Source organism: Phasianus colchicus, chromosome 7, assembly GCF_987193195.1.
Source record: "Phasianus colchicus chromosome 7, bPhaCol1.hap1.1, whole genome shotgun sequence".
In the NCBI taxonomy this organism is placed as follows: Eukaryota; Metazoa; Chordata; class Aves; order Galliformes; family Phasianidae; genus Phasianus; species Phasianus colchicus.
In genome coordinates, this window is record NC_143442.1 from 1,466,303 (window position 1) to 1,478,217 (window position 11,915).

The window sequence follows — 11,915 nt, forward strand, 5'->3', positions numbered from 1 at the left end:
GGCTGGAGCATCCTCCTATGTTCACTTCCAAGAAAAGCAGGAACGCACTGCAGAAGTGAAACCAGCACTCGTTTGCTGGGGAGAAACAGGAGCACGAAGGGCACCTCTCACAACCCTACCTGACCCTTTCTTCTACCTGAGCAGCATGGCAGGCTGCACTCCTGGTACGCTCTGCACCTCTCCCTGTGTGCTTCCAGAGAGAAGTGTAGGGTGCTGACCGTGCACCCATGTGCAGAACAGGAATGTATGACAGCACCATCTCATACATTCCATTCCGTGATGGCATCACCAAGGTTAGAACAGATCACTACGATCATCAAGTCCAGCTCCCAACCCGCTGCCCCCACACCACTAAGCCATGTCCCTGCAGGACTGCATGCTGCTGGTGCTATGGGATGAATCCCAGCCTACCCCAGCCAGCCCTGCTCGCTCAGAGGTGTCCCCCTGTCCCCAGCACGGCCGGGCACGCTCCCAGCTCACGTCCCAGCACACAGAGTCACTCTCAAGAGCTGCAAGGCACAGCCCTGGAGGTCCACGCCTCGCACAGCGCTCATCTGAAGACCATTCATTTCCAACACAATATGACTATTGTGCAGCTTTGTGAATATCCTCCCCAAATATATGTTTAAAGATGCACAGTCACAGAAGACAAGCACTTGTTTTGTTACAAGGGATCCCATGGTAGATTGAAAACCAACATGTCTCTAATTTCTGCAGTATGTTAGTTACAACGCAGCACGGGCAAGTTCACAGAATCAAGTTATACATTATCTGAGTCATTATGCCACGAAACACTTGAGAAAGGCAAAAAGACTATTTTAGGAAGAGATAGTGTCTGGGACAAATTAATGCTTGCATTTTCAAACATATCCACGCATCATGCTGTGCATCTAGAGTTTTAAAACTAGAAAGAGAATGCTCAAGGTCAGAACAAGCAGTGCAAGGGAAACCACAGAACCATTCAGGCTGGAGAAGCCCTCTCAGATCCCCACATCCACCCCAACCCACCCCCCATGCCCACTGCCCACATCCCTCAGTGCCACATCCCCACGGCTCTGGGACACCCCAGGGATGGTGACCCCCACTCCATGGGCAGCTGTGCCACTGCCTGGCTGCTCTTTGGAGAAGGTTCCTCATACCCATCCCAACCCCCCTGTGACACAACTTACAGGCATTACAGTCAGGGCAGGTCAGCACACCTTGCAGCAGCCCGAGGCTGGGGCAGAACATCTGTCAGGGCACGGCAGTGTGATCAGGAGTTCAGCCCTTCGGCTGCACCTGATGAAATCACATGAAGCCCGAGAGCCAAAACGCTCCTCATTTCATCACAGTGACCCTTCAGAACGGAAATTGGCAGGGTATGCTATGTGGAAACCAGTATTTTCCAAACAGCACCAGCTGAAGTTGGCTTTACCTGGCCTGCAGGCTGAGGCCTTCAGCTCTGGTGATGCAGGAGCTCTGAGGTGCTCAAGGTTTGCGCCAGACTTTTTTCTAACACAATTATAAATCAAATTAAATGAGTTGATGTCACTTATTTCCTCATCCCAAATTCCCAGACGGACTCTTCCAAACAAACAAAAAAGAAAACAAACAATAATTCAACTCAGTCTGAAATGCAATGAACTCCACACTGCTGGCTGCAGAAGCCTTCCAACCAGCTACAGCCACCACTCTGCTACCTCTGGGAAGCCTTCCTTCAGAAAAAAACAACGTGCACTTCTGCCTCTCTGCCAGTTCTGAGGCTTGCTGTGCAGCTACCAGAGAAAACTCCTCTGTCAGGGTGTTGCATTTTTCTCAGCAGGGTCAAATGCTCCATCTCCATGTGCCAGGCCCACCAACTTGGAGGCCACTTACAGAGCTGAGGCAGAATGCTGCAGCAGCTCTGCCCTGTGGCATCGCACGGCTCCTGGCAGCACAGCCCAAAGGGGACGGACCAATGCAACCACTGCTCTTGCTATTTTCTTCATGGTCTCCCACATCAGAAAGCGTTTGGAGCCTGATCATAATGCGCTTCATTCAAACGCGTGAGACAGCCCAGATGCTTAAAAATAAACTGGTGCTGGAGAGTGTTGCTGAATTAGCATGTTTTGCATAATTGATTTCATTGTGCTGTGGAGAGCTCTCCAGTCGGCGCTTCATACAAGGTCAGGGTGCAGCTCCTGCACGTGCTGCAGGCAGAGCTGAGCTCCGGCACACACAGCCCAGCAGAACCCAGCCCACTGGAAGGCCTCTCTTTGGGAAGAGACAGGCAGAACACAGGACTTAGCACTTGTTAAATGGTTTTAGATTTGCAGCTTCTGTTATTTAGGAATGGTGTTTAAGAGCAGCCCTTCAGCAACTCGACTTAAAAGTAGCTTAAAGAGAAGCCAAGCTGAGGACACCACTGTGCCCCCGTGGGACACGGCCAGCCCTGCTCCCAGGCTGCTGCTCCAGAGCAGCAGAGGGAAAGCAAAACTGGAAGCCCACAGGGGATTTCCTATTTCTGAAAAGGAGAGGTAGAGCAGATTCATTTTCACTTTTCTGTTACATTACTGGAAGGAGCAATGCTGGGAAACAAGCAGAAATGCTGACTGCTCCTGATTAAGAATGTATTTGGGAGAAACGTTAAAAGCTGGCACTACATCTCCTATTCAGTAACGCTCCAAAAACCAAACAAGTGATCAGAAAGTGAATGTCAAAGCTTGGTTTCACTGTAATGGGAAAACCAGGAATTGCTGCACGTCAATCACACCCCTGCAGTCAGAGCTGCTGGCTGACAACACCTTCACCCACCCTTCTGAGCAGCCTGGGAAGAACACTGCTCTATGGAGCCAGGGCTGGGCTCAGGGCAGGGTGCAGCTCTGCCTGGAAGCACCTGTCACAGCAAGGAGCACCAGAACCACAGCATCTTTTGGAAGGAAATACGACGTGGTGATGGCTTAAAAAGGACCAGGAGAGCTCTCCCCCACCGTGAGCTAATTGCACAGAGCCGGGGGGGGAGGTTTCCATGCCCAGCACCCCAGGCACCCTGCAGGACCCCCAGCACACCACTGCCCCCAGCACAGCGCAGTCACAGGGCAGTGACACACACAGTCTGACAGAATGAGTTCATACCTCTGTCACAGAGGCCCGACAAATTAAGGCAATTATTTTTATGTGGAAGTACAGCACGCTGGAAAATATGTACATATGCATCCTTTTAGCCATTTTTGAAGTCTTCCATGTTCCAGGCACTGAAGTTTCAGCAAGGTGACTCCCCTGTTGGTAGCTGAGCACCCAATGACCACCTTTGTGTCTCAGCCACCCAAACAAATAGAGATCTGCAGTTTTATTTTAAAAAATATACATTCTACTGCAATTTCTGGGCAGGAAGACTCACAAATGTCATTTACTCACATGCCAGCATAATAGATGTTCTACCATGAAGTGACAGTTCACCCTGTGAATGTAAGCCATCAGAAATATCTGGTTTTAAGCAATGTGATTTATTAGCTTGCTTCTTCCAAAAAAAAGCGTCACTGCTCAAATCACTCAGTTGAGACCCTGAGGAAAGAGGCAGAAATCAGCCACAGAGGCCTGAGCAAGAAAACACAACAGGTCCTTCCAATACCTACATTTTAGGAATCTGCTTTTCCCAATGCTGTTCCTAAGACTAACCTAGCAGCCCTCAGTCTCTACTGCATTGCTTTCTGAACCCCATAAACCCAGCACAAACTTCGCCTGATACAATAGCAGGTGACCACCCATGTGTGAGCCCTGCCGTGCTGAGGAACCACAGCGCAGAACCCAGCGCCCCAGCAATGCCACCGCCCAGACATCTCCTGCAACAATGTCACACTCCTTAATGCTTTGCAGATGCTCAACTGTCCATACTATAAAACAATGCATAATACAGCTGATAGAGGATTAGGGAAAAGAATGGAGAGCAGCTGGGAAACGTTATGGACTTTTCACACCGAGCTTTCAAATTCTTTAGCAATAGACACTGCGAAACTCTTGCCTGGATTGGAAAATGATGCTCAGACGCACCTCCCTGCAGAAGGAACCTGAGCCAGCACGAAGAAGCTCCCAGCAGCAGAGCTGACACGCTGCTCTCAGGTAGGAGCATCCCCTCAGCAGGGAGCAGATCAGAGCCCCCTGCACCGTGCAGCCCCGCAGACACACCGCTCCGTTCTCCGGCACCGGGCACAGAAACCTCCTTTGTAGAGCGGAGCACCGCTTGGTGGGGGTAAGAGGATATTTCCTGTTAACCTCACTGCAGATATGTAATCCAGCAGTCAAATTATGTCAATCACAGCTCATTAGGCAACAATTCACCCTGCCAACTTTGTCCTGGCTGCTTCCTCTGAACCATGTCATTTGCAAACATGTGAAGCCGTTACCGGCTCAAGGCAGACCACCCTGCTGTGGCAGCTGCTCGCTCCTGCACCCCAAACTCTCCCCTCGCTGCATCAGGTACTGGTGCCATCAAGTCTACGTGCACACACTGCACAACGGCTTCCCATTCAGTACATCAGGACTGCTTACTACAATTACTGATTTATGCACACTTGCCCACGTGTCCGTAGCAGAAAAGCAGAAAAATCCAACACAGATGAAGAGGGAGGGTGCCAAGGAACGGACACCAGGAGGTGGTGCTGGTGCTGCTGGACTGTCCTGCACCCCTCACTGGGACCTGGCAACGCGCTGGAACCACAGTGCCACCACACTGGACCTTACCCTCTTGCACAGGCTTGAAACCAACGGGTTGTCTCATGTTCTAACGAAAGGGAAGAACTCCTGTCAGTTGGATGGGATGGAAAAAATGACACTTAGCTCACAGAGAGAAGGAAAATCCTTCAGATTATCCTTCACGTTTCTCTTTTAAGTGGGTCCCATCATATGCACCGTATTCTAGAAACACAGCAGGAGATGATGCTGCCTCAAGCAGAAAAGAGAAAAACCTCGTCTCCCCAGGGAATCTGGGGAAGCAGGTTTACTTCAGCAGGCAACACAATCCTAGGGAAAATCCTCGTGTGGTTTACTACAGGGACAGGAAGCACGAGGCAGCCAGAGCTGGCACTGACATCCCTTACCTGTGTGCTGCACACACGCTCAGCCCATCCTCAGTAATGCCAACAGCACCATTACATGAGAAGGAGCACATCAGCACCAATAGATTTGGAAGCTTTACTGAAAAAGCAGCAACCTGGAGCACTTCTCCATCACCTCCTGCAACGTGTGCACCTCAGACCACAAAGCGTGAGGCCAAAAAGATGACCGTGTGTATTGGAGGTGGGCAAACTCTTCACCAGAGACCTTCCTCCAAAGGATGGCTGCTAAGAGCTAAGCAGAGACCATGTCCAGGCACCGTGCTGCTGAGCTGCACACAGACCACAGAGGGACTGCAGAAGGTCAGGGCAGATCCACGTGGAACAAGATAATGGGTAAGGTCACAGCATTTCCAGTACGAATATTGCCATTCTGCACCCTCTTTATGGTGTGTGTGTGGTTCTGATGGCTATGGATCATCACGCTGGTTTTACAGAAGAATGAAACTTCCCAGTGCTTTGGTAAGGCAGCACGGGAAGAACCTTTCCTGCATGGCCCCACTGTTTATACACAAATGGAGCACGCAGCTGCAACATCACTAAGCTGCACGTCCGTCAGCGTCAAAAACGCTCTTCGGAGTGCCATTAGCAGGAAGAAAATCACTGCTGTCAGCAAAGCCCTTCGGGATGTCGGCGGTGTGCAAGGCACGGCTGTGTCACGCTGACTTCCCAAAGCAGTGCTGAGAGGTGAGATGTAGTCCTGCACACTTCAGCCTTCCTGCCTCCACACTCGGCACTCTTGCTGCACAACATACTCATTTATGGTTTGCCCCCAACTGCCATTCCTTTCTCATTAATCTCTGCTTTCCTATGGCCTGCCCAGCACTGGGGTTTAACCATAGGCACAGAGCCCTGAGCTGCAGAGAAAACCAACTAATCACAGCTTCGGAGTCTGCTCCTCCATAAACCTTCCCCAAATGACGTCTCCACACTTAACCAAGCCAGACACTCAGTCCCAACTCAAAACCACCGCTCTTCTCTGCACACACGGACCTAGCCAGCTCCTTTTGGGAGGCAGGACGACCCGAGCCTCCAACACATCCCAGCAGCACAACCACCGTCGCTCTCCCCGACAAAGCAGGATGAGATCAGGCTTTTTCCAGCACACTAATAATCATAACATCTCACTCGCCATTTGGCTCACCAGTGGGGGTTCCCGGCTGAATAGGCTTATTCTTTTCTTAGACACGATAATCTAATTGGGTCTAACCGGCAATAATCCCGAACGCGCCCTCGCGGTCCCCACCGGGGCGCTCGGCAGAGAGGGGATGCCGGCGGGAGCCGCAGCCCGGGGAGCCGGGCTCCTCGCAGCCCCGTTTCTGCGTTTCGCATCGTTCCGAAGAGTCCCACCGAGGAGCGACGCGTCGCCGCGACCCAGCGGCACAACCTATCGAGCGCCCGAACGCAGCGCGACTTCTGCCGCCGGACGCAGCGCTGCCCTTCCCCGGGAGCGGCCGGAGGAGCGCCGTTCCGGTCGCCCGGCCCTTTGTGCTCCGCAGGTGAAGGGAAAGAGGCGGCGAGAGCCGAAGTCCCCGAGCCGCCCGCAGGTGTCCGCCCCCCGGCAGCGCTCCCCGCGAGCGGCGCGGCTCCGGGCGCCGCCAGACAAAGCCCCGCGGCCGCTGCCCAACCCGCCCCGCCGACCCGAGCCCACCTGCGGCCGCGGCGCGACTCGGGGCGGCCCCGCCCGCAACTTTTCCCGTTCGCGGCCGTTTCCACGCCGCCCCGCAGCCCCTCGCGCCGCCGCGGAGGCCGCCGGCCCGCCCGCCCCGCAGACAATGGGGCCGGCACTCACCAGCACGACGGCGAAGCGCTCCTCCAGCTCCCCGGGCTCGGGCATGGGCAGCTTGAGGGGCACGCCGTGCGCCCTGAACTCCGTCTGCTGCGAGTCCACGCTCCCCGCGTTCCCCATGGCGGCGGCCCCTCCGCGCTGCTGCGCGCCCCGCGCTCGCCCTCTAGCACGCCGCGCCGCCGCCCGTCATGGCTCGCCGCCCTCGCCCTCCCCCCGGGGCGGGCTCGCTCCGGCTCCGGCTCCGGCTCGGCGGCGGCTCCCCCGCATGCCGCCGCGCGGCCCGCACAAAGCCCGCTCCGCCCTCCCGGCCCGCGGCGCGCTGGGACTCGTAGTCCCGCCGCCGGCCTGTGCGAGAGAGGGATGGGAGGAGGGGGCGCGGGGCGGGGGGGCCGGGCGGCTCGGCCTCCATCTTGCCGCGAACTCGGAGGTTGGCTCCCGTCGGGGCTGCGACGTGATGGCCGAGGGCGCTCCGGGAATCCTCCCGGGCGGCTCCGCTTTGCACGTTCGAAGTCGGCACGACGAGCTGATAAATCCCGCAGAGCTGAGCGCGAGGCAGCCGAAGCACGGCCGGGCTGTCCCACCCTGCGGGTCAGCCTTCTCTCCGCGCACCGAAGGCGCTCTCTCAGATGCTGCTGTCCGACTTTTCCACCTTTCCTACTACCATCGCTGTCCCCACACACGAGCGCTGTGAAGGCCAAAGCCGAGCCCCATCGCTCAGAGCTGGGCGGCTCACGCTCCGCACCCCACCGTGTGAGCCCGTGGGTCTGGGGCAGAATAGTTCTTCAGTGACAGCTATTGCTGATAGGTGGGTGGTTGGACTGGATGGTTTTGTAGGTCTTTTCCAACCTTGGTGTTTCAGCGATTCTGATTCTGCGATCGGCCGAGGATGGCATCCATCCACATGGTGACAACAGTGCTGTAGTTCTCCATCAGAGCCCTAACTCTGTCCCCCCTGCAGCTCTGCCTCCCTCTGATTTCATGTTCCAACACCCTTCCAGTGAGGATCAGTTGCCACTGAGCTTTGCCCCACAAGGGCAGGCTTCCTGCAGCGCTCCCGCTTCAGCATTAGGATGGGTTTGGAAGCACTCACTGTGGCACACAGCTTGAGGTTACAAGTAACACCACAAGCAGCACTGAAGGCACGCAGCTGCTGTGTGTGGAGCTCTGTGTTCTGCTGCCGCCTGGTTTGGGAAGTTCAGTGCATGTCAGGAATCTGTGACACGGGGACTGAGCAGCAGCACTACCTGGCAGGCAGCAGTGAGCCTGCTGCACGCAGCAGGTGAGCTCAGCCATATCCATCCATTGCTGCAGGAGAGTTTGTGGCATCACCCGGTAGGAGATCCCAGCCATCCATATGGAGATTCATTGTGGGGAAAGAAGAGCAAGAAGAGATGCATTATTTATTATTCAGAAGCAGGAGAGGGTGGCATGGTTGGAAGCGTTTCTGTCCAGTGGACGAGAATTTCGTAAGACTGCTTTGCTAAAAGCCTAAAATGTTAACAATAACCTTAACAGATCACATTTTAAAACCATAAATAGCTTTTAGGATCTCATACAGCACTGCTGTTGATAGAGAAGAAAAAAGTAACACAGACTTATCAAAAACTATCAAAGGTCTTTGAAAGATCAATAGTCCATTCAGCATTAGGACACCCAGTGTTGGAGGCCTGCAGACAGTGGGTGTGAGCTGGGGGTGATGGGGCCAGCCCTGGCCACGGGCATTCATTGTGCCATCGCAGAGCATGACCTCAACAGGCTTTGCTTTCTGAACAGTGAGAAAAACATCACAGCATTTGTACATCCCTTGGGATGAAGGAAGGCACTGGGGCCCGGGAGCTGCTGCTGGCCACGGATACCTGGGGAAGGCAAGGATAACTGCAGGTCAGACCAGATCCCTTGGCTTACGCCAAGGCTGAAAGCTGAGAGCTGTCCTTCAGCTCAAAATCATGCTGTAAGGCATATTCAGTTCAAAACCAGACTTGCAAAATTTTTAATGAAACTTAACCATGCATACATGCTGACTGCTTAACATAAACAGAACTCAAAGGGAAGGATTTCTTTTAAGAGAACAAGATGATTTTTGAACAATTTGTTGTAGTCTGTAGGTGGGATGTCAATGTTTGCAAGCGTGAAAATTAGCACAGCAGCATTGCTGAATTGAAGGCTATTTAGCTGGCTCGTGCCTAAGCTAAAGAAATTATTCTGGGATAAAAATTAACAGGACCTGAGATTTTGCAATTATTTATTTAATAACCAGCTACACCTTGCACAGTTTACAGAGTTGATCCCAGGCGTGCAGGGTGCTCTCACTGGGTGATGTCACTGTCTGAGCCAGGGCTGATGGCTGCAGCAGCTTGGCGAGGGCTCCGTGCCATGATCACATGTGGAATTTCGCTGCACGGTGAGACAAATACTTCTCAACCTGCAGCAAAGCAGTGCTCTATCACCAACATCTTTGTGTTACAACAAAGCTGGAAGTTTGGCTTCAGGTCTTGCTTACATTTCTCTGAACCAGTGTCTATATATCTATTTATGGGAGAAATTCTGAAGGGAAAAAACAAGTCATTTTGTGAAGCTTCAATGCTCAGCATTTCCAGACAGATCCTCAGCTCATGCTTCTGTGGAGTTCTGGACAATTTGATTTAATGTTGGTGAAGCTGGAGGGTCAGTGTCAGCTTTTAATAAATAGCTGGGAACCAGCTCAGCAGTGGCAAAGGTGGTGTTCATTCCTAATAAAGATGTAGTGCAGCCATAAACTCCCCTCTGAGCTGAGCGGTGTACGCTTAAGAAGAGATTATTGATGACAGCACAATAACAGCTGACCTTGCCTGGGAGATTACAGAGGACTTCTTCTGAAATGCATGCCAAAAAAAAAACCCAAAAAAACAAAATAGGCTGCATTCTGAAAATAGTCTTCTTGAGGAAAATCAGCCTCTGCAGTGATATTCTGATGAAGGGAAATCAGGAACTTGGCAGATAATCTTTATCTTGGTGCACATCAGCTGTTTGGAGGAGGTTTCACTGAGGTTTGCCATGCTTTACCCAGTACAACATACCTACTGATATGTGCCTGCTAGTCTTGTATCTACAGCAATTTCCTACACGTACCAGAAACCTGCCTTATCTGGCCTCAACAGATTGTAGAAATAAGTTGTAAAATAATGGCCAGACCTGTCAGCCTTAACAGTACTGCAGGTTGTCTTAGAACAGCATGTGTTTGGCTTGGAAATTAATTCAATACAAATCTGAAAACAACCCAGAACCTGAAAAGTTCTGCAGTCACTCTGCAGGGCCGTACTGCTCATCACACTGCCATCTCTCCTAGAAGCATTTGTACATTGGCTTGAGTCTGCCTGCCTGCTAACAGCTCCTTCTATGCCAGCATCCACCTCCTCCTTGCACAGCTTCTACATCTTGTGCTGAGATCTGAGCTTGTGAGAACAGATGCAGATGAGTCCTGGTACACCAAGTTATTAGGTTCATATCTCATTAGCCCACTGATTTTTCTTTGTTTGCTAGAAATTAAATTATTAACTTTGAATCTGATTTACTTGCAGCATCTACGTTCTGCTGTAACCAACTGTGCTGACGTCCTTGGATTCAGTTCCAACACTTGTTTGGGTAGATCAGTGGCTTGCAGAAGCCATGCCATGACATCGACAGCACTTCCCTGTGCTCAGAACCATCTCCCACAGCACCAAATTCCACATCCCATGAAACATGTGCCCACCCAGCCGTGACCATTGCCAGCCGCACAGGGGGGTGCAGACCAGGAGGGGCCAGCTGGGTGCCACTTTCTCAGCACTGAGATGCATTATGGAGATGCAAAGAAGGCAGCATAGATACGTGGCACAGTGATTTTGTATCCTTCTTCCAACTGTTGGTTTGCTCCTTAGAAATATTTAGGCTCAGACCCCAGTGCAGAGCTGTACGGCAGCAGAACCATCTGAGACACAGCGGTGAGAGCTCTCTCTAGAGTTCACAGAGTGTAATTTTCAGAGCAAATCTGAACACAGTCATGAGCTTGGTGAAAAAACTGCAGTAATGGCAAAAAGACCTATTTCTGCATTGCTGGTTTACTGACCTGGATTTCTGCAGGTGAGACAGCGCTGGTTCAGCAAAAGCACAGTTGTGTGTCTGCACCTAGGGCAAACCTGCCCAGCACTGTGGGCGGTGGAGATCCAGCCTAGGGCATTTTCATTGAATCTCCTATTTTTCTGCTTTCCAGGATAGCCAGCCTGAGCAATCAGCCCACAGTTTGAAGGAAAATTCAGCTTCAGAAAACAGCATGAGCATTTGTTCTGTGGGATGGAGCGCAGAGTATCTGCTCTAAAACATTTCCCCTGGAGATGTCCTTACAGACACGGTGTGCTCGCTCATCTGTCACACTCCTTCAGGATCCTTAGAAATAAGTGCAATTCGTGGCTTGGATGTTTCATGCACCAAACACAGATTTGCAGCAGCGGTGCACAGGAGCTCAGTACCAGTCTCAATGAATCCCTCTTGTGAGCAAAAGCCTCGTGGGGTTGTTTGGGGTGCAATGTGCCCTGGCTGGGAGCTCTCCATTACTGATGGGCAGGAGGGCAGGCAGACAAAATGCAACTTCTGAATGAGCAGAAAGGCAAAGAATTTTAAATGCTCGTGAAAAATGAGATAATGGAGCAGAAAATAATAGGAGGGAATGAGTCAATATTTAATAGTGTTCATATCTGAACATAAAGCAGCACTTTCTGCATGCACGTGGGCAAAGGCCAGGCTAGATGTGTATCTGTGTACCCGTCTGTCAGCTTCAAACCGGCTGCAAACATTGTGGCTATCAAAGAAGTGTCAGAGTCAGTTTTAAGGCAGGGACATCTTTTAGCCTCGGTGAATTGTTTTCATTAATTGCAAAAATATTCTCCTCTCCCTTCTCTCCCAGTGCGTCTGGTAACACATGGGCCCCAGAGCTGCCCCACAGCCCCAGCGTGGGACAAAGCCGTCCTTGTGCCGGGATGGGAGCGCGGCTCAGGGTGCTTCCACGCAGCGCTTGGGCGCGAGTGCCGCACAAGTTTCCATTG

The 11,915-nt window shown here is 52.2% G+C and overlaps 1 protein-coding gene across 8 annotated transcripts in view; it reads right to left on the minus strand.

Annotated features, from left to right (window-relative positions):
• Nucleotides 1-7,096, minus strand: part of FMNL2 (formin like 2) — a 107,470-nt gene extending 100,374 nt beyond the window's left edge. For 5 of the 8 annotated variants that reach the window (XM_090143461.1, XM_090143456.1, XM_090143460.1 and 2 more), the window contains exon 1: nucleotides 6,862-7,095. In XM_090143461.1, coding sequence (XP_089999587.1) covers nucleotides 6,862-6,978 — 117 coding nt within the window. In that variant the 5' untranslated portion in view covers nucleotides 6,979-7,095. Of the gene's footprint in view, nucleotides 1-6,861 lie in introns of all 8 variants that reach the window. The other 3 variants (XM_090143459.1, XM_090143455.1, XM_031590807.2) reach the window with 2 other exon arrangements.
• Between the last annotated feature and the right edge of the window lie 4,819 nt (nucleotides 7,097-11,915).